The 22,599-nt window shown below is 25.8% G+C and overlaps 7 protein-coding genes across 9 annotated transcripts; 4 read left to right on the top strand and 3 right to left on the bottom strand.

Annotated features, from left to right (window-relative positions):
• The first annotated feature begins 1,065 nt into the window (after positions 1 to 1,065).
• On the top strand, positions 1,066 to 2,595 carry LOC122855245 (RNA 3'-terminal phosphate cyclase-like protein). Of its 2 annotated transcripts, none has more exons than XM_044156461.1 (4): positions 1,066 to 1,324; positions 1,419 to 2,000; positions 2,065 to 2,362; positions 2,442 to 2,595. In XM_044156461.1, exons 1-4 carry the CDS (start codon positions 1,192 to 1,194, stop codon positions 2,593 to 2,595), a joined length of 1,167 nt encoding a protein of 388 aa, XP_044012396.1. In that variant the 5' UTR covers positions 1,066 to 1,191. The 2 variants fall into 2 exon arrangements, with proteins under 2 accessions (XP_044012396.1, XP_044012395.1); XM_044156460.1 differs by having other exon boundaries at positions 1,066 to 1,333.
• A 48-nt stretch (positions 2,596 to 2,643) lies between these two features.
• On the bottom strand, positions 2,644 to 4,223 carry LOC122855244 (tRNA-specific adenosine deaminase 1). The gene is made up of 3 exons (XM_044156458.1): positions 3,559 to 4,223; positions 2,996 to 3,247; positions 2,644 to 2,923 (listed from the first exon to the last, which is right to left on the bottom strand). The coding sequence occupies exons 1-3, from the start codon at positions 4,221 to 4,223 to the stop codon at positions 2,644 to 2,646; spliced, it is 1,197 nt and encodes a 398-aa protein (XP_044012393.1).
• On the bottom strand, positions 3,881 to 5,683 carry LOC122855247 (9,11-endoperoxide prostaglandin H2 reductase-like). Of its 2 annotated transcripts, none has more exons than XM_044156463.1 (5): positions 5,411 to 5,683; positions 5,249 to 5,329; positions 5,051 to 5,158; positions 4,689 to 4,975; positions 3,881 to 4,606 (listed from the first exon to the last, which is right to left on the bottom strand). In XM_044156463.1, the coding sequence occupies exons 1-5, from the start codon at positions 5,445 to 5,447 to the stop codon at positions 4,265 to 4,267; spliced, it is 855 nt and encodes a 284-aa protein (XP_044012398.1). In that variant the 5' UTR covers positions 5,448 to 5,683; the 3' UTR covers positions 3,881 to 4,264. The 2 variants fall into 2 exon arrangements, with proteins under 2 accessions (XP_044012398.1, XP_044012397.1); XM_044156462.1 differs by having other exon boundaries at positions 5,404 to 5,682.
• A 111-nt stretch (positions 5,684 to 5,794) lies between these two features.
• On the top strand, positions 5,795 to 12,089 carry LOC122855243 (transcription elongation factor SPT6). Its single transcript, XM_044156457.1, has 4 exons — positions 5,795 to 6,551; positions 6,640 to 6,712; positions 6,789 to 6,991; positions 7,074 to 12,089. Exons 1-4 carry the CDS (start codon positions 6,516 to 6,518, stop codon positions 11,991 to 11,993), a joined length of 5,232 nt encoding a protein of 1,743 aa, XP_044012392.1. The 5' UTR covers positions 5,795 to 6,515; the 3' UTR covers positions 11,994 to 12,089.
• Positions 12,090 to 12,395: 306 nt separating this feature from the next.
• Positions 12,396 to 16,255, bottom strand: LOC122855242 (protein PFC0760c-like). Its single transcript, XM_044156456.1, has 2 exons — positions 16,066 to 16,255; positions 12,396 to 15,998 (listed from the first exon to the last, which is right to left on the bottom strand). The coding sequence occupies exons 1-2, from the start codon at positions 16,081 to 16,083 to the stop codon at positions 12,612 to 12,614; spliced, it is 3,405 nt and encodes a 1,134-aa protein (XP_044012391.1). The 5' UTR covers positions 16,084 to 16,255; the 3' UTR covers positions 12,396 to 12,611.
• A 120-nt stretch (positions 16,256 to 16,375) lies between these two features.
• Positions 16,376 to 17,974, top strand: LOC122855240 (speckle-type POZ protein-like). Its single transcript, XM_044156455.1, has 2 exons — positions 16,376 to 16,631; positions 16,727 to 17,974. The coding sequence occupies exon 2, from the start codon at positions 16,757 to 16,759 to the stop codon at positions 17,789 to 17,791; it is 1,035 nt and encodes a 344-aa protein (XP_044012390.1). The 5' UTR covers positions 16,376 to 16,631; positions 16,727 to 16,756; the 3' UTR covers positions 17,792 to 17,974.
• A 65-nt stretch (positions 17,975 to 18,039) lies between these two features.
• Positions 18,040 to 19,921, top strand: LOC122855239 (intraflagellar transport protein 57 homolog). The gene is made up of 6 exons (XM_044156454.1): positions 18,040 to 18,436; positions 18,498 to 18,779; positions 18,853 to 19,021; positions 19,092 to 19,200; positions 19,254 to 19,595; positions 19,685 to 19,921. Exons 1-6 carry the CDS (start codon positions 18,279 to 18,281, stop codon positions 19,843 to 19,845), a joined length of 1,221 nt encoding a protein of 406 aa, XP_044012389.1. The 5' UTR covers positions 18,040 to 18,278; the 3' UTR covers positions 19,846 to 19,921.
• The last annotated feature ends 2,678 nt before the right edge of the window (positions 19,922 to 22,599 follow it).

Here is a 22,599-nt window from a genome sequence, read left to right as displayed (position 1 = left end):
ACATCAAATAATCATTAGCAAGTTGTGTAAAGTTAAAAAATCTAGGTCATCATATATATGAAAAAATTGATAATTTTAGAAATTTCACATGATGTTATAATATTAATTTTATGAGAATAAATAATCTTCTTGATCAAATGTATTGTATAATTAATTTTTTATTTTTTTCCTTTCTGAAGGTCCTTGTGTTACTGGTGTTGTTGAACTCAAAATTTAAATCTTCAGAATCAACTTTATAATCAATTTAAAATTATTCTTATTTTCATCAATTAAAATTTGTATTGAATTTAAAATATTGGCAAATATTTTAAATAATTTAAATGACAATAATTCATTGAAAAAATTGAAAAATTACAAAAGATACCTGTTACAATAGAACCAATATTAACCCAGGTAGAAATTAGAGTCAATTTGAGGTCACTTTTTGACTTCACATGTTAATTTAATATGAGAAGTCAAAAAAATGACTCTTATTTCTACCTGGGAATGAATCTCATTAAACAAATTGGTGGTAGATTGTTTCATTACTTAGAATGCGAAAAATCTACCACCAATTACTTATGTAGTTTTTATGAAAATATTGAATGGACATCCATTGGCACGATTGATAACGCAAAAACCTTTGAAAATGCTAATGTAAAACTACCAAATGATGGAATGGTGGATAAACAAATGATCATGTTTTTGAAAGCATGTGATTTGTGCTGTAATGAATTAATTGGAAAAATATGGGATAGTTTGAGAATTGATGATAAACGAAGAATACGAACGGTCAATGATCATAAATATATGTTTATATCATTGATCCTAATTTTTTTATAACATCTCTTAAAAGTTAATATATAAGTTGAAATTTATTGGATTCAAATCGTCTGGTGGAAATATTTCTCCGTCATTGGTTTTTTTTTGGCTTATTACGGAGAAATTACTCCGTCATGATTTCGATAGCTTCATGACGGAGAAATTTTAACAGTTTTAAAACTCCCTCTTCTTTGCACTCTCTCTCTCTCTCTCCATAAAAATTTAATGGCGGACCAAAAAAAAAAAACAACATGGTGGCAAGTTTACTAACTAAATTACTATCCCACGCTGAGTGCATGTTTTTTTTTTTTGGTTATAATTATTAATTATTTATACTTTGATTTTTAAAACTTGACTGATTGTTAAATTGCTATTAAATAATATTAAATAATGCCTTCCAAATTGAAAAAAAATACATTAAGTTATCGAGGTTGTAATTATATGAAGCATCGTCTACTTCTTTCAACATTGTCTGGTAAACCAGTGACGATTACGAACATTCGGATAAACCATGATGAACCAGGTGCGAAAGGTAAAGCATATGATTATTTATAAAAAGTATTTTAATATCTGTTGTATATTATATTAATTGAATTTTTTATTTATTTACAAAATAGAACATGAGGTTAGTTTGATTAGACTACTGGACAAATTGACAAATGGCAGTCAATTTGAGCTCAATGACACTGGAACAGTGTTGAGTTATACACCTGGTTTACTTATTGGTGGTGAATTAGAACATGATTGTAGTTTACAACGTGGTATTGGATATTATTTAGAAGCTGTTATGATATTAGCACCATTTTGTAAACATCCAATTGATATTAAATTACGTGGTGTTACAAATAACACAATTGATCCATCAGTTGATAGAATTAAAAGTTCTGGTTTACCAATATTAAAAAAATTTATCATTGGTGATTGTGATCTTGATTTAACTATTAAAAAACGTGGTGCTTTACCAAAAGGTGGTGGTGAAGTACATTTTAAATGTCCAGTTAATCGTGGTCTTAGAACAATACAATTTGAAAAATGTGGACCAGTTAAAGAAATAAGAGGTGTATCATGTAGCATGAATGTATCACCAGATATTGCTACTCGTATGTACAAAGCAGCAAAACGTGTTTTGAATAATTTTACTAATGATGTTTATTTGCGTACTGATGGTTGTCAAGGAAAATTGGGTGGAAACTCACCAGGTAAATAATATTATCTTTTTTTTTGTTTTTTCTATTTATTAATTGTTTTTGTTATTTTTAAAAGGATATGGAATTAGTCTTACTGCAGTAACAACAGGAGTACAAGGAGAATCAAAAGATATAGAAAATAAAACTAGAGCATATTACACTAGTGAAGCATGTTGTCCACCAATGGATTCAAATTCAATTTCAGAAGAGATGACTGCAGAATATCTTGGAGAACAAGCTGCGTATAATCTTCTTGAGGAAATTCACAGAGGTGGATGTATTGATTCTATTTTTCAACCAATGACTGCATTATTCATGGCTTTGGGACAAAAAAATGTATCAAAAGTTTTAAGTGGACCACTTACTCAATCAACGTAAGTATCAATTATTATGAACAACATAAACACATTATTATTTAAATAATTTATCAACTAATAATTGTTTATTTTTTAGTATTCAATTTTTGAGAGATTTAAGAGATTTCATGGGAGTTGTTTTTAAATTGGATCCAGCAAAAGACCCAGAGGATGAAGACATTGTTCTTGAACAAGTTCATTTAGCTTGCATGGGTATTGGATACAATAATTTCAGCAGACGAGTCTTATAATTTCTCTTGTATTTATTTATATATCCTTTTTTTTTTCCTGTATATATTTTATAATAAAAACTGTTGGAGATCAATTGGTTTTGATGGCCAATTTTCAAAATATCTTTGCTTACATTCTTTCCATGTTTTTTGATAATCAATTGACAATTGTTTATAATCATAGTATGTTAATATTTTTGGGTGTTTAGGAATATCAATTATTTTTAAATTTGAATTATCAATAATTTTTAAAAATTGATGAAGCAATTCTTTTCTTGTTATTAATAAATTACATTTATTTTTCTTTGTTGCACCTTGTTTACGTCCTTCAACAGCAACCTCAGTATGTCTAAAAAAAATATAGATGATTAATCAATTAAATTTATCAGAGGATACTATGTATTTATAATTAATTTGTTACCGATTTTTAACGTGACACCAGATAACGCTAGATGGACAAGGATGGTGTCTTTCATCACTTTTAATATGCTCAAATTCCAAGGTTGATTGTAAAATTATTGGAGCAGATATTTCAGTAGAAAATCTTTTGAAAATACCTCTATTCATGGATTCAATTGAAAAAGGACAATTTCCTCCAATGACAATTGTTTCAAGTTTTATTTTTGGTATTAATATTGACAACAAGGCTCCTTGAATACCAACAATATTCCATCTATAAAAAATTGAATGTCAATAAAGAAATAAAAAATAAAATAGCTTGTTTATAAACTACAAACAATAAAGCTCTTCAAGATGACAAAAACTAGTTGGGATATTTAATAAAAATGATGTTATAATGGCTTAAGTTAACAGGTATTTAGCTAGCTTTAAGATCAATCTAAAATCCAGGATTTATCAAATGTCAGAGGTCCTGAAACAAGTGGATATTTAAGGGCTAGAATTGAAGCATGATGAGGTAAATATTAACTAGTATTTTCAAACAAAAATATCAATGTTTTTGTTTATAAATAATATAAAGCTTACTTTGCTAATTTATCAGAACAAGATAGACTTAATGTTGGATCACCACGACCTGGTTTTGTTCTTAGTGGACCAATAGCATGATAATTAACACCAGGTAATTTTGGATCTTGTATTTTATCATCAACAATACATTTTGCACCAGTTCTATGTAGATCTTGTATTATTTCAGTCTCTTGATAGCCTATTTCTCTTCCATTGACATCAATATCAACCTCATCATTTAATAAATTAGTATAATTAATGGGAATTATTGAACAATCACCACAAGGTGTTTGACTACAATAAAAATGAAATGATACACCATTTTTTAATTCAATTATATTTTTATATGTATTTAATATGAATATATCAGATAAATTATTTTCATTATTTAATAATTTTTCAATTTCAATGTATAAATAACGTAAAAAGGCACGTCTTGTTAACACTTCAGCATGTGAATCATGCAATCTATTACCAATGTTAATTTTATTATCAATTAATTCATTAATTCCTAGACATTTTGTACCAGTTGCAAGTGCAATAACTTTTAAATTATTATCATTATTTTTCATAACAATTCCTGATAATACAGTCCATTCTGTTGCAATTGGTTTGCCAGTTTTTTTTAATGAATGATATTTGTTCAAGCACAATTGTGCTATTGTGTCTTCAAAGTTATTCATTTTTTATATTTTATAAATGTTAAAATGTAAATGACAATATTTTAAATAACATTATCAGGATTCCAGGCGTATTTTTTTTGTGATAAATCAGACAATCTTGTCATATGTTCATCACTAAGTTTAAAATCCAAATTAAAATTATCCTCAATGTGAGAAGTTTGACTTGCTTTTGGAATGACACTAATATCTTGTTGTAATGCCCACTTTAATAAAACTCTAGCTGGTGATACATCAAGTTCTTTAGCAATTTGACAAACTCGTGGTTCTTTTATCAATGAAACATTTGTGCTTGTTCCAAGTGATGAATATGCTTGAACATGAATATTTTCTTTTTTACAAAAATCAATTAGCTCAGCTTGACGATAGTGAGGATGACATTCAACCTGAATCAAATGAAAAAGATAATTAAATACTATGTATAAAAAATATAAACAACAAGCTTTGTAATTTATTTGGTGATATTACTTGATTAACAGCTGGTCTAACACCTCCACAATTTTTAAGTAACTGTTCCAAGTGACGAATATTGTAATTTGATACTCCAATTGATCTAATAACACCTTTATTTTTTAATTCAACAAGTGTCTGCCATGTTGTCGTACGTAATTCAATGTTTTTACTAGCAGATTCTGGAATTCTTGATGCTCCAGGCCAATGTATCAAGTAAAGATCAATGTAAGATGTACCAAGAGCTCTCAATGATGTATAAACAGAATTTATAATTTTATCTGGATCACCATGTGAACTTGGTGCTGTTAAAAAAATTAAAAAATTATAATTTTATTTGAAATTAAACAGATGATATTGTTATTTTTAAATTTACTTACATAGTTTTGTTGTAAGAAATATATCACCTCTTGTTAAATTATATTTATTCAACACTTGATTCAATACAAAACCTATATCTTCTTCATTACGGTAAACTTCAGCAGTATCTAATTTTATTATTAAAACAAATAAAAACGTATAAATATTGGTTTTTATAAAGATGATTAATTGAATAATATTTTTAAACTAGTTAATACCTATAGATCTGTAGCCAACACGTATGGCATCATCAATAACTTGTTGAATTCGATTAACACCAGTGATCTGAAAAGTACCCACTGTAAAGAAAAAAAAAAATTGTTAATTGTCCATTGAAACTGATTTTTTATTCTTGAAATAAAATTGTTCTTACAGCCAACCATTGGCATATTGAATCCTGATGATAATTGAACACATTTGTATGCTGTCATTGTTGTAATTAATTTTATTAACAATTAATTAATTTTATTAATAATAATCAAGGTGTGCCAGACCGAATATTATACACGTAATATGTAAACAGTTAAATGACAGTAAACAACTGGTAAACAACAATATTTGACAGTGTAAATCGCCTATATATTTTAGTGTAAACAAACTTCATTACCTGCTAAAATAAAAATGAAATTAAACAATGTTTATTCATTCTTTTCTGTTATAATTGATTAATTAATAAAGCTGTTAATTTTTAGGACATTTAAACAAATTAAACAAATCATTTTATTATTATTTGGTGGTGTAAATAATACTGAATTGAATCTGCGCATCAACAATATTTATGTTTCATGTTTAGCGCATTCTGTAACTGTCATGTCAGTTTGTGTCAGTTTCTGCAAGCCTCCAGTTTGACTTGCAGTTTGTTGCAGTTTACAATTGCTCCAAGGCTCAATGAGCTCTAAAATAAGTGATAAAGTGTATTTTACCAAAACCAGTTAAAAAAAATTAAGAGTCAATAGAACGTAGAACTTTACTTTTCTAAAACTCTTTTTTTTTGACTTAGTGAATTACACTAAAATTAGTTCAGTGCATCTAGGACTGTTTGGACAACTGAATTTTATTTTTTTGCTCATTATTTATTAAGTTATACATATTCTTTTATTTATTACTAATTTATTTAGTATTAGTTTGTTAAAAAATATTGTAAATTAAATATTCACGTTGTAATTTTTGATAGAACGCTATTATAAATTAATTTTGATTGTCGGTGATTTTTTGAGGTTATGTGCGTGCTTGTGTATAGCGTGTAGACATAATTATTTACAAGCTTAAAATATATAATTATTTAATTATTAAATTGTTCAAGTGTTGGTGTATATTTAATCACCAAAAATATATTACAAATACTTTGTTGAGTAATATTTTTATTTCCTCAAAAAAAAAAAAAGACTCTGTTTTTGTTGATTAATCGTTAATTTTACATATCATTTTGTAAAGTTGTCCTAAGTAGCTCATTAACTTTAAAAGAAAATTTTTTAATTTATAAAAATGGATTTTGTAGATCATGAAGCTGAAGAGAGTGAGGTTAGTATTTTGATAATTTTTTTGACAATAAATTACCTACAAAAAACAGAAAATTAAATAACATGATTTTTTTCAATCGAAATTTCAGGATGAACACGAATTTAATTCTAAAAAAATTAAAAAATCAAAAATAATGGATGAAAGTGAAGAAGAGGAAGATGGTAAATTATTATTATTTAAAAAAAAATTCATAGTAGTACAAGAAGATATAATTTAACATGTTTTTAATTTTAACAGATGATGAGGATAAAATTCGAGAAGAATTAAAAGATTTAATTGATGATGCACCAATTGATGAGAGTGAAGGAGATGACAGTGATGCTTCTGATGGTTCAAAAAAAAGAAAAAAGAGTGATGATGATGATGATGAGGATGATGATAGACTTGAAGATGATGATTATGATCTTCTTGAAGAAAATTTAGGCTTTACAGTTGAAAGGGTAAGTTTAAATTAAAATTTTGATACTAATAACAATTTGATATTTATTAAATTATTAATATTGAAAATTTTAAATTATATAGAAAAGATTTAAGCGTTTGAAAAAAATGCAAAATCGTGAATCTGATGATGAAGAAGAAGCTCATAATGGTGATGATCGTGATGCAATTGCAAATGAGCTTTTTGATGGTGATGAAGATGAACGTCAAAGTGTACGTAGTCATCGACAAGAACCAGAAGTATTTGATGAAGATGGAAGTGAAGGAGATTATTCAGATGCTGATGATTTTATTGTTGATGATGAGGGAAGACCAATAGCTGAAAGAAGAAAGAAAAAAAAAGCAATATTTGCTGATGCAGCATTACAAGAAGCTCAAGATATATTTGGTGTTGATTTTGATTTTGATGAATTTGACAAATATGGTGAAGATGATTATGACGAAGAAGCTGATGAAGAAGAAGAGGATGAATATATTGAAGAAGATGGTGAACATGAACGTGTTAGACGTCCTAAAAAACAACCGAAAAAAAAATCATCACGTAAAAGTATATTTGATGTTTATGAACCAAGTGATTTAAAAAGAGGACATTTTACTGATTTAGATAATGAAATACGTATGAAAGATGTACCAGAACGTATGCAATTACGTTCAATGCCTGTAACAAAAGTTGACGAAGATTCAGATGAATTAGAATTAGAATCTGAATGGATATATAAACAAGCATTTGAAAAACCAACAATATCAAATCAAGATTCACATTTAAATATTGAAGCTAAAGATAGAGATCGTAAAGGTCCACAAATAATTGGTAAAATTAAAACAGCACTTGATTTTATGAGAAATCAAGATTTTGAAGTACCATTTATTTCATTTTATAGAAAAGAATATGTTACTGATTTAAATATAAATGATCTTTGGAAAATTTATAAATACGATGCAAAATGGTGTCAGTTACGTCAAAGAAAAGAAAATTTAACAAGATTATTTGAAAAAATGAGAGATTATCAACTTGATCAAATGATGAAAAATCCTGATGCTCCATTACCAGATAATATTAGAGTTATAAAAGATGATGATATTGAACGTTTAAAAAATGTTCAAACAAATGAAGAATTAAATGATGTTCATCAACATTTTATGTTGTATTATAGTCATGATATTCCAGCAATGCAAGAATCAGTAAGACAAAAAGAAAAAGAACAAAAAAAACAAGAAAAAATACAAAAAAGACAACAAGCAATATTAGAAGCTGAAGAAAATGGTGAAGAACCACCACCAGAAGATCCTCTTGATGCTGATGATAATGAAGAACAAGGTGAAACATTAAAACAAGCAATTCGTACTGGACCATATATATTATGTAGAAAAGCTGGTCTTGATTCATTTGCTAAAAAATTTGGTTTAACACCAGAACATTTTGCTGAAAATTTACGTGATAATTATCAACGTCATGAAGTTGATCAAGAACCAATTGAGCCACTTATTGTTGCTCAAGATTATCTTGGTCCAGCATTTAGTAATCCAGAAGAAGTTCTTAAAGCTGTACAACTTATGGTTGCAATACAATTAGCTCGTGAGCCACTTGTAAGAAAAAATGTTAGAGAAATGTATATGGAACGTGCTAAAATATCTGTTAAACCAACAAAAATTGGATTAAAAATGATTGATGAAGCACATCCAATATATACAATGAAATATCTTAGAGATAAACCAGTACGTGATTTAACTGGTGATCAATTTTTAAAATTATCTGTTGCTGAAGAAGATAAATTAATAACAATAACATTAAGTGATATTATTGATGGTTTAACAAGTAATAATTATGTTAATGAAATAAAACAATTATATATTAGAGATGAATTTAGTAAAAATGTACAAGATTGGAATAATTTAAGAGTTGGAAGTGTTGAAAAAGCTTTAAATGAAATGGTTATTCCAAGTTTAAAAAAAGAATTAAAAACAACATTAATTGCTGAAGCAAAAGATTCAGTTATGAAAGCTTGTTGTAGAAAATTATATAATTGGATTAAAATAGCACCATATACATGTGAATGTCCTGATTTAGATGATGATGAATGGGATACAAGTAAAGGTTTAAGAATAATGGCTATTTCATATGTACCAGATTATACACAAGCAGCATTTATGTGTATTATATCACCAGATGGTGAATGTACAGATTATTTAAGACTTCCAAATTTATTAAAAAGAGAAAATAGCTTTAGAAAAGATGAAAAAAAATTAAAAGAAGCTGATCTTTTATCAATTAGAAATTTTATGTCAAATAAAAAACCACATGGTGTTGTTATTGGTGGTGAATCAAGAGAAGCACTTATGATTGCTGCTGATATAACAAAATGTATTGCAACACTTGCTGAAGATGAAGGTTTTCCACCAATTAAAGTTGAAATATGTGATAATCATCTTGCTAAAGTATATGCTAATAGTAATAAAGGAATGACGGAATTTCGTGATTATCCAGAATTATTACGTGAAGCAATATCACTTGCACGACGTTTACAAGATCCACTTGTTGAATTTTCACAACTTTGTACACCTGATGAAGAAATTTTATGTTTACGTTATCATCCTTTACAAAATTATTTAGCAAAAGAAGAGTTGTTAGAAAATTTATATCTTGAATTTGTAAATCGTGTTAATGAAGTTGGTGTTGATATTAACAAAGCTGTACAACAATCATATTCTGGTAATTTATTACAATTTGTATGTGGTTTAGGACCAAGAAAAGCTGCAGCATTTATTAAAATGCTTAAACAATCAAATCATCGTCTTGAAAATCGTACACAGTTAGTTACATTTTGTCATATGGGTCCAAAATTATTTATAAATTGTGCTGGTTTTATTAAAATTGATACAAATAGTCTTGGTGATAGTACAGAGGCATATGTTGAAGTATTAGATGGTTCACGTGTACATCCTGAAACTTATGAATGGGCAAGAAAAATGGCTGTTGATGCACTTGAATATAATGATGAAGATGCAGCTGGTGCATTAGAAGAAATATTAAATGCACCAAAAAGACTAAAAGATCTTGATCTTGATGCATTTGCTGAAGAATTAGAACGTCAAGGTTTTGGTAATAAATGTGTTACACTTTATGATATTAGATCTGAATTAAATTGTCGTTATAAAGATCTTCGTACACCATATCAATCACCAAGTCCAGAAAAATTATTTGATATATTAACAAAAGAAACACCAGAAACATTTTACATTGGTAAAAGAATTGAGGCTGTTGTTATTGGTATTAGTAGAAGAAGACCACAAGGTGAACAATTAGATGAAACAACACCAGTTAAAAATGATAATACTGGTCTTTGGCAATGTCCATTTTGTCTTAAAAAAGATTTTTCTGAATTATCTGATGTATGGAATCATTTTGATAATGGTTCATGTCCAGGAAAAGCTATTGGTATAAAGCTTAAATTAGATAATGGTATATCTGGTTTTATACATATTAAAAATTTATCAGATAAACATGTTACTGATCCAGAAGAACGTGTTAGAATTGGACAAACAGTACATTGTCGTATTATTAAAATTGAAGTTGATAGATTTAGTGTTGATTGTACAAGTAAAAGTAATGATCTTATGGATGTTAATCATGAATGGCGTCCACAAAAAGATCCATTTTATGATAATGAACAAGAACAAAAAGATTTAGCATATGATGAAAATGGAAAAAAGAAAAAAAATACACAAACTTATCTTACAAGAGTTATAACAAATAGTTATTTTAAAAATATTGATTATTCAGAAGCTGAAAAAATTATGAAACATGAAGATACAAAACAAGGTGATGCTATTATACGTCCAAGTCGTAAAGGTACTGATCATTTAACAGTAACATGGAAAGTAACTGATGGAATATTTCAACATATTGATGTTAAAGAAGAAGATAAACCAAATGATTTTTCATTAGGTAAAAGATTGTATATTAAATCAATTCAATTTGATGATCTTGATGAAATTATTGCAAATTATATTAATCCAATGGCATCAAATGTTATGGAAATACTTGATTATAAATATTATAAACCAGATGTACTTGGTGATAAATTAAAAGCTGAAGAAATATTAAAAATTCAAAAACATGATAATCCAAATAGTATACCATACATTGTATCAGCATCAAAAAAAGCACCTGGTAATTTTTTATTATCATATTTACCACGTGTACAAGTTAAACATGAATATATACAAGTAACACCAGCTGATTTTCAGTATCGTTTTAAAAAATTTAAATCATTTAATGCATTAATTAATTGGTTTAAATTAAATTTCCGTGAAGCAATACCTGGTCAAGCAACACCAAGTACATCAAGAACACCATATCATACAACACCAGGTATGCCAAGTGGTATGAATCATCAAGAAGAAGCTATTCATCGTGTTGCACAAAATTTACCACATCATATGTTACATTCATTATCACAAGTTGCTAATCATACACCACATCATTATCCACCACATACACCTAGTGCTGTAACTGGTGCTAGTGGTTATGGTAATGCATATCCACCAACAACACCATATACACCATCTGGTCAAACACCATTTATGACACCTTATCAAACACCACATCATGCTCAACCAACACCACGTTATGGTCAACAAACACCAAATAATCATTCATTTGCACATCCACCTGCACCTAGTCATCGTCGTAGTTCACATCATCATGGTAAATCATCATCTTCCAATGATCAAGATAATACAGACTGGGAAAAAGCTGCAGTTGCATGGGCAAGTCAAGTATCAGCACCACGTGGATCAAATACAACACCGCGTTATGAAGAATCAAGAAAAACACCAAGAAGTTATCATGAATTTAGTAGTGGTAGACAAACACCAAGAAGCTCTGGTCCATCTGCACGTACACCAGCTTATAAATCACCAAGAGGTACACCTCATACTAATTCAAGTCCTCGAAGTATGTCATTGTCTGGTGATGGTACACCATTGTACGATGAAAGTTGATAAAATCAATTTAATTAATTAATAGCTAATAATTATTATTATTAGTTAGTACTAATTAATATTAATAAAATAATAATAAAAATTAATTAATTCATCATCATGTTTCTTATTATTTTATTTCACATTGTATTTAATGATTGATTTTGATTTTTTCTTTTTTTGTTTGTTTGTTTAGATAGAGACTGTAAAATAATAAATATATTATATATAATAATAAAATACAAACACAGAGTAATGAATTATTTTAATTGTAAAAAAAAAAAAAAATGAAATATTAAATCATGTATGAAATTTTAATTGACACACTTATCATAAATTTAATTATACATATTGGTTAGCTAGAAGTAAAACTTATTGATAAATTTACATAAAAAATAATTATACTTAGTTTAATAATAAAAATACATTTTAACGTGTTTAAAATTTTTTCAATATTCAGTAATTTAAAATTCATTAGCCTTGACTTATTGGACATGATAAAAAGCATTGTAAACTGATTTTTTTAATTCTGATAATTAGCAGAGTAGTGAACTCCTAGTAATCATGATAATGTTACCTGAGTCTTGCATAATATGTAAATAATTAATCATCATTTTATGCGTTAATTTCAAGACATATTTATGCTTTTTGTTTGTAGTTAATTATGGATGTCTCATCATCAGATAAATCATTATTATAAGGCACATTTTTTTTATATGAATAAGTAATTTTAATATCATTAAAATTTTTCGATTGATTTAAAATTATTGGCTCAGTAACATCAACATTTTTTTGAACTTCAACTGATTTATTTTCCATCTGTCTAGTGGATATTTTTTTTTTTTTTCTATCAACTGTTTCATCATCTTCACTTGTATCAGCATTTTTTGTTTTTGCGTCATGAACACGTCTTCTTTTCATTAATCTTGTAACTCTTCTTGGTTCATTTAATTCTATATTTGTATCAATTATTTTATCTTTTGATTCAGATAATTTTTTTTTCATTATTTTATCATTATTATTTTGTCCAGGAAATGATGAATCTTTAGAACTGGTATCACGGGATTTTGTTGAATTTTGTGAATTATCTTTTTTAGAATTATCAAATGATGATTCTTGTGAATGACCTGGACTATAAACTGGTTTATTATCAATGACACTTAATTTTTGTCCTTGCCAGTATGATAATTGTGGATAAATAATACGTCCACTTGATGATTTTGGTGGATTTTTAATATCAATATTTGTATCATTTGTTATTTGTTGTTCTGTTATCCATTTTTCACATATTTTTGATACAATACGTGGACAACCACGAAGAAAATATTTTTGTATTGATTTTGGTATTTGATGTTTTGTATTATTAAATTCACCAACAAGTTCATAATAATTATTATCAATTGTTACAATTAATATACGATTTATTCTTTTATATAATAATTCAGTTGTAAATTTTCTATTAACAATATGATTAACTTCATTTAATAATTTACCCTCAAATATTAAACCATATGTACCATCATTTTTTTTTTGTAATTTTGGTATCCAGTTATTTAATTTTTTAGGATTTAATTGTGATCCAAATTTTTTATTTTCATTATTTGATAAATTTATATTATCTTTATTATTTTTTACTGTTGTCTCTTGTATTTTTGGATTATTATTTTCTTTTGCAATTATTAAATTTTTTGTTGTTTTATTTAAAATTATTTTATCGTTAATATTAACTGGTAAATTTTTTGTTGTTAATATTTTTAAATTCATTGGACTATCTTGAACATCAACGATAGCTGGTTTTTTCATATTTTTTATTTCTTCTGATCCTTTCTTTTGATGAGAAAAATTATTTTTTAAACAATTTTCTTTATCATTATCTAAAATTACTGGTATTTTATCGACTAGTTTTTGTTGATTAATCATTTCCGATGAATTATTTTCAATTGATTTTATATTTTCCATATGACGTTCAACAATTTGTTTAGTTTTTATATTTTTTTGATTAGAATCATGTGAATGTGAATGTATTTCATCAATATTATTCTGATGACAAACCTTTTCAAATTCTTGATCAATAAAAGAAGAACTTGAATTGTTATTTTTATTTCCACAAGTATTTAAATAATGTATCTTGCTTGATTGATTTTTTACCATATTAATTGATGAAGATTTTTGTTTATTAATAAATCTATTTTCTTCATAGCTGTTGTTATAATCACCTTGACTTTTTTTTTCATCTTCAGTGATACTAACATCTGTATCAATATACCTTGATGATTTTTTTTCTTGACTTTTAGTAAAATTCTTGTAACTTTCAGTAAATGATGAATCTTTTGTTAATTTTTTTTGCTGAATAAATTTACCTTGATGTGATAAATGATATAATTTATTTCTATTACTCTGAATATTATGAATATTTTTTCTCATTGAATATCGAACTCTTCTTGATAATTTACGACTTTGTAAATATTTATTTAATTGTTTATCTTTTCGATTATCATCTGATGAACTATCCTTAGTTGAATCTGAACTTTCATAATGATTTTTTTGTTTATCAACTGATTTTTTAATTATACAATATAATTTACTATCATCATCATTATCAACAAAACTTGAATTTTTAATATTTTCTAATTGTTTAGTTTTATCATCATGCTGATTTTGTTTTGCACCATTATCATCAGACTGTTGATGAGAAACAAAAAACTTTAATGCATCAAACATTTGTATTATTTTATCAATATACTCAATGGAATAATTTTCACGTGATAAATTTTCTAATATTTTTGTTAATCCATCTTCACGAATAATATCAGTCAGACAAGTATTACTTTTTTTCGGTGAATTTTTACGATTAACATCTTTTAATGTTTCCATAAAATTATCAATTGTATTATTATGATCATTTTTTTTAATATTCATTGGTGATGATGTGTCATGAGGACTAACTGATTTTGCAGAACAACAACAACAACATTTACTCTGATTCATTGGTTTATTATCATTTTGTAAAGATGTTTGTTTAATTGTCTCTGATGTTTCAATGATACTTTCAGCTGTTACGTTTTTATCATCATCATCATCATTGTATTTTTTATTATTGTCATTATTAAATACAGCTGATTGATATTCTGTAACATCAGTTATTTCACTTGTAATATCATCATCAGTATCAGATACTGGTGTTGGCCAACGAAATGTACGATTTAAATGACGACTAGCATTATAATTTTTCCATAATTGATGTACATTTTCCCAATCATCTGGAAAACCATTGTAAAATTTACCACGTATAAATTCTGGTAATTCATTTTTTTCATCATATATTATTCCTTTTAATAAATATATATTTTTAAATATACTTTTAACAATATTTGATGTTAATCTTTGTAGTACTGGTTTACTTTTTGCAATTTTACCACATTCTAATGTACCTTTTATTACTAATTGTCCTTGGTCATTTAATATTACTTTCCATTTTGTAAATATTCTATCTGGTTCTAAATTATTTATTGACTTGTTATGATTTTTAACATGTGGCTTTTTCATTTCAATTTGTGGTGGTAAAGTTGGTTTTTTTGGTGATACATTTATTGTATTTTGTGGAATAATATTTACATTTGAGCTTATTGTGTTTTTTGATTTTACTGGTGAATTTTTACGTGATGAATGAGCTAATACATTAACTGATTTTGGTGGTGGCATTAATTCACATTCACTTGGTTCAATTTGATTAATTACTGTTGTTTTTAATGAAGATGGATAATTATTTTTTAATCTTTTTTGTTGAAAATTTTTTATATTACTACTTGAGGCAATTACTTCACTTCCAAGTTTATGAGATATTGATGATGATCCTGCATAACTTGTGTCCATTTGATCACCATGTATACTTGATAAACACATATCATAATCTGGAGTATCAATTTTACGTTGATCCGGTATTTCTGAATTTCTCATAACTATTTTTTTCAAATGTCTTTCTAATTTTTTGTAACGTTCATCATTCAGAATATCATTGTAAGTATACTAGAAATAAATAATTTATTTATTAATAAAAATACACTTATTGTTTTGATTAAATTTTGGCACTTACATCAGCTGAAGTTTCCATAATTAATAACTTTTTTTGTTAAACTAATTGATAGTATTTTTAGTTGTTAAAAAATAAACTGATATAGGTATTGTAAATTAAAATATTTAAACATTGCTATTAGATGTAAATATTATATTTATTTATATTTTAATTATTGTTATTTTTGAGAGAGACTTGTTGATTGTGTCCATGGAGCCCGATGGAGGTCTACCAAAACGACGCGCGCATGTGACAAGAGAGTGGGGCGATCGGAAAACATCGGAATGCGTCGAAACACGTCGGAAGCTCACTCACACTACTATACATTTGATGTAGATAATAAATTTTGTTTTGTTTTGTTTATAACAATTAACAATTAACAAACAGCCACAACAATTTGATCATCAAGTACAAGGCAACGGCGTCTTTTTGATTTACATCCATTCGTGTATTATCATCTAGATAATTGTCAACTATTGTAGACTTAATAACCAAAAATTTATCAATTAACCTTTGGTCTGATCAACCAAAACTGTTAACTTAACCATCATCGAGAGCATCACCATTCACCAGGTTTTAATAATTTTGTAAGTATGCATGTGTGAGTGGGATTCAGGCTATTTTACATCAATAAACAACAAATAATTTTCTGAAAAATAAAATAAAATTTGCATTTTTCCAGGTTGATTACTTTGTTAAATCACATTGAATCATGTCGATACTTGGTGGACCTCAGGATTCTGTTAAACTTATAATGTCAAAACAAGACTATGTAAGTGGTATGGAAACATGTGAATTCCAATATGACTGGACAATTAAAAATTTTGTCCAACTTTGGACTGTTGGTAAAATCACATCACCAAGTTTTTCCTCAAAGTACTCAAACTTTCATGATCAATGGATTGTAAAGCTGCATCCAGATTTTGACAATTGGCAAGATTCTAAGTACATGTCAGTTGATCTTCAACTTCAAACGTTAAAAAATATATCTGAACTATCAACACACTGCAGCATATCGATTAATAAAAGGAATGAATCAGATCATAAATTCGTTTTTACGAAATGTCCAGAAACAACTTCATGGCCTAATTATATTCAAACATCTAACTTGTTAGATTCGAGTTCTAGATATTTACAAAATGATGAACTTAAAATTTGTATAACAATATCAATGTCAAAAAAAAAAATAAATATTGATGATACAAAAATTGCATCATCACGATTAACAACGGACTTGAAAAAAATTTTGTTAAATGAACAATTAAGTGATGTTACGATTAAAGTGGGTCAAAGATCATTTCGTGCAATCAAAGGAATTCTTGGAGCACGTAGTCCTGTTTTTGCTGCAATGTTTAATCATGAAGAATTCAAAGAAAATGAAAAAAATGAAGTTGTCATTGAAGATATTGAAGAAAATGTTTTTGAAGAATTTTTACATTATATTTATACTGATGAATCACCAAATGTTGATAAAATGCCAATGGAACTACTTGTTGTTGCTGAAAAATATCAGATGGATTGTCTTAAAAATATTTGTGAAGAAGTAATTTGTAAAACGATAAATGTTGATAATGCTGCAAGTATGCTTGTTTGTTCTGATAGATATCAACTTAAAAAATTAAAAGAAAAATGTTTAGAATTTATGAAAACAAATTTACGAGCTGTGATGTCAAATGAAACATTTCAAGTTTACAAAAAACAATATCCTGAAGTGTTTATATGCGTTCTTGATTTGTTTATGCCATAAAATAAAGTAAAGGATATTCATTGTTTTTTGCTTTAAAAAAAAAAAAAAAAAACAGTCATATTTTATATAAAATCACTTTGTGTCTGGTACATCAAGGTGCTTATGTAATTTAATTCATATAGTTTAAATTTTTATAATAATAAAATATCATTAATTTGTTTAAATAATAAAAATTTGTGTTCTTTATTTTAAATTTTTATATTTATACATATTTATTATTATAAAATTATGACCGCCATTTGAGTAAAGGTGCATTTACACACCAAAAATTATTACGCATTTCGCAGTGTTTTTGATGAAAGTTTTCTCATCAATACTTTTGGTTAATTTTACTGTACACAATGTTTTGTTTACGTTGTTACTTGTTACCTGTCTTTAGCAACTGTTAATCTACCTAAATTATTTTATTAAATTTTACATTATCTATAATAATTATTAGTACTATTACAATTTCAGTTAAACAAATTTATAATAAAAAATTAACAGTATGTTTCGTGAAGCTCCAAAAATCATAATTGATGATGTACAAGCTCCTTCTGCATCATTTACTGTTAATATATTGATGGAAGATCTTATGGAAAAACTTAAAATCCTAGACTATGACAATGATTTTGTTCAAGAACTTAAAATGAAACCCATTAACAGGTAAAATATAACTTGAAATATTAATTAAAAATATAATAATAATTTTAATAAATTTTTTTAGACATTATTTTCTTGTTCCAAAGAATCCTGGTGAACAATTTTTTTGTTTTACATCATTGGCTGCTTGGTTAATTAGAAAATCTGGTAAAAAATTTGAACAACCACAAGAATCAGATGATCCAAATTCAACAATATCATCAATATTAGATTATCTAAGAAGTTCTGGTACATTAATTGAATTTCCACCAAATAAATTAAAACAAGGTGTTGGAGAACATGCAATTTATGTACTTGATTGTCTTGCTGATCAAGCAATAAAAGCATCAAATTTTAAATGGCAAAAGTTTGTAAAAATAATCTCTTAATTATACATTTTTCTTTATTAGATATTAACGTAGAATTTCGTTTTTTTTTAGACCAGAAATAACAGTTAATGATTCAAATGAAGAATCAGAAATTGAAGATGATGATGCTGAGTTAGTATTGGAAAAAGTTGAAGAAGAAATGATGGCTAATTATGATAATGATGATGATGATAATATCATACACATTGATGACATTATTAAAAATCACAGTGACTTTGTGGTAAAGAAAAAAAAATACTACTATTACCTGAAAGATGACAATTAAATTAATTGATTATTAATGATTGCAGGATAATATTCAAAAAGCTGATAATATATTAGAATCACAAACAGATGCTGAAGAATGGAAAATTGAATTAGAACGTGTTATTCCTCAGTTAAAAGTTACCATTAAAACAGGTAATTTAATTATCATTTTGTCATTGATTTATTATAATTATGAATTAAAATAGATTCTAGAGATTGGCGAGCTCATATAGAACAAATGAAACAACATCAAGGAAATATATCAAAAGATTTTGATAATACAAAAAATCAATTGGAAAAACTTCATAATGATATTGATATTACATTAGAAAAAATACATGCACGTGAAATTTATTTGAATAAACAACTTGAGCCATCGTTAATTGAATATAGAAGTCTTCAAGAAGAATTATCAAAAGTTCGTGAAAAATATAGAGATGTATCTGGTGGTGTTACTGAACGTACAAGAACACTTAATAAATTAACTGAAGAATTAGAACAAATTAAAAAAGAAATGGATGAACGTGGTTCCAGTATGACTGATGGAAGTAAGTAAAATTTATTTCTTCAATCCTTTTTTTTCTATCATTACTTTTGATAATAAAATGTGTATATATTTGTTATTGTTTTTTTCTAGCACCACTTATAAATATCAAAAAAAATATAACAAAAATTAAATCAGAAATTTCAGATATGAGTGTTAGAATTGGAGTTTTAGAATATAGTTTAATGTGTGCAAGAATTCGTGATAGAACTCAACTACAAGAAGATATGAATAACACAAATTTAATAAAATAAATTATTAATAATTAATTCACCATAAAAAAATAACAGCAAGTACAAAATTAATTTATTTAAATTATAATATTTTAAATTTAAAATATATTTATTTAAAAGCACTGTGCAATTTCGTAATTATTACACTTGATTATAAATTTTTAAAAATAAAATTAAATATAATATTAAATTACTTGAAAAGTTGTTTATTAAAAACTTTTCATCAATATTTTTAAAACATTCCTTTTATTGTTTAATAATATTTATAAATTTTAGTCATAATATTAACTTTTTTTTGTCAATGACATTATCAACAGTTCAAAGTGTAATTAAAATTATTATTTTGCATTTTTTACTGATAAGATAAATTTGTCATCTTTGTGATTAGTAATATTATAAAATATAAACATAAAAAAATCATCTTTTTAATATTAATTTAGTCCTACTATTTGTAAAATTAAATAATTTATTTATTTAAATTTTTACAACAGATTATTATGACTATTAGTTATTTTTTTTTCATTTAAAAAAAATGATGATTTATTAATTGATTTGTAGTAAACAAAAAAAAACTTTTAGACAATAATTTTATTCATTTATTTATATTGTTGAGAGTTTTAAAATTTGAGTATATTTATTTACAATTAATTAAATATCATACATGAGTAATACTTCAGCTCGCCCCTTCTTTCCAATTTAAATATTTTTCAGCCTTCACTCTTTCTTCATCAACAACAAGTTGCGCATTATTTTGTACAAAAACTAATGTAGTTTATAAATTGTGTACGAACTTTACTCATCACTGTTGATAATTTGGATTTACCAAATCAACGTGATAGTCTTACAACATATTATTAATCCGTAATTAAAGTAATCAATAATTACATCAATAGTATTGGAAAATAGAAAAATAATTACTTCTGCAGTTCAACGATTGAAAATTTTTATTTATTATCAACAACACAACTAATGGATAACTGATGTCTCAAATTATCAATTACAACAAGTGTAAATAAATTTCATTCATTAATTCATCAGGTAATAAAATTACAATAATACATTTTTAACAAAAAAAAAAAAAATACTTTAATTTTAAAAAAGTATAAATATATTTTTCATTGAATAACTAAAAAATAATCAAAAAGATTTCTATTGTAAATCATTGGTGGTATGATCAAGCGTTAAAAAAAATTAATTACTAGAAATTTAAATCAATTTGTATATTGTTTAACAATCAAATTTCGATTTTCGAATTTTATAAATATTGTTGAGTCACATAGTTGAGCTTCGCCTATATGTTAAATAACTTTCTTCAATACACGTTTATGGAAAGTATCGTGTATTGCAAATTTTTACACTTTCACTTTTGATTAATCTTAATTTAGCAATATAAATAACAAGTGCATGATTATTATCAAGATGTAACAAGTAGGAAGTCTCAATTTCAATTTAATTTTTTTTATCTATCAGAGTTATTTTAGCAAGCAATCTTTGGTTTTATATAATTATTGATAATAATAATATTAAAATAGACAGTTGATTATAAATTAAAAATACTATTGATAAATATTACTCGATAATTTTTATATTAATATATTGACGAGTAATTTTATTTGACAAATAATGTCAAAGTTCAAGGTCATGTCAGTGTGCAGATTAAGCTGTAGAAATATTTTCTCATCATGATGAACTATTTAAATATAAACTTTGATTTAAATTGACTAAAAAAAAAAATATGATAAGCTTGAAGATGATGTGTTAATTATATAAAAAAAAAAAAATCATATTGGAATGAAATAGCTCTTCATATCATCTAGGCAAGTTTCTATAATCTCATTTAAATTACCAGTGATCATTAATAACAAATTAATAAGTTAAAAATTCTAAATAATAGTTCAACTTTTTCAAAAACATGTCAACTATCTTGAAAAAATAATAAAATACACAGGCAGTATTTTTTTTATTCTTGTTTTTCTAATTTTTTATTTAAAACAAATCTAATGCTGTAATTTCTAACGCCCACTTGGAATTTTTAATGTGAATGTGTGTCAAATTTTGAAATGTGTTTTTCTAGTTTATAAAATCATTATATTTGCAAAATAAAAAATGGAATAACCAAAAGGAAGAGGAATAAGTATTAGATTATTATCAGAATCATTGGACTTTACTCGGATTTCTTTTTCTAGTTTATTTTTTAGACCAAGTTTCTATCAGCCACTATAAAAATTTTCTAGTTTCAAGTCAGTCAATTGTTGGTTTAGTCAAAATACATAATAAAATATAATAAATAAAATTTTTTTTTTGCTTTATTTTTTATCATTTTAATCATGTTTTTATATTTTAAATTGATTCAAAAATATTCATCGGAATTTAATCAGATATGAGCCATCAATTATCATCAATCATTTGACTTTGCAATCTTCTTTTTTATTTTTATCACGTTAGATAAAAAAAAAAAATTGACAGAAATTATTTACTTAATCAATATATAAAATATTGATTACCGATTTTTACAATTTAAATTGGAGAAATGTTTCTTTATTCGTCATGACAAAAATTAATATTGATGTTCAAAATTTTTCTTAATTTTCACGTTTAAATAAAGATAAAAAAATGTGCTGCGAATGAATGTAAAAGAAAATTTTAAAAACATTAAATATTAAACGTATAATCAAGTAATTTTTTTAAATAAAATAAAATTTATATGGAATAATATTATTGACTGATTGTATATTGCTGGATTGAGAAACAAAAATCACGAAAAATTATCATCTA

The sequence above is a fragment of the Aphidius gifuensis genome, linkage group LG4, assembly GCF_014905175.1.
Source record: "Aphidius gifuensis isolate YNYX2018 linkage group LG4, ASM1490517v1, whole genome shotgun sequence".
In the NCBI taxonomy this organism is placed as follows: domain Eukaryota; kingdom Metazoa; phylum Arthropoda; class Insecta; order Hymenoptera; family Braconidae; genus Aphidius; species Aphidius gifuensis.
Note: the sequence above shows the minus strand (reverse complement) of the source record. Positions and strands in the feature narration are given on the sequence as shown.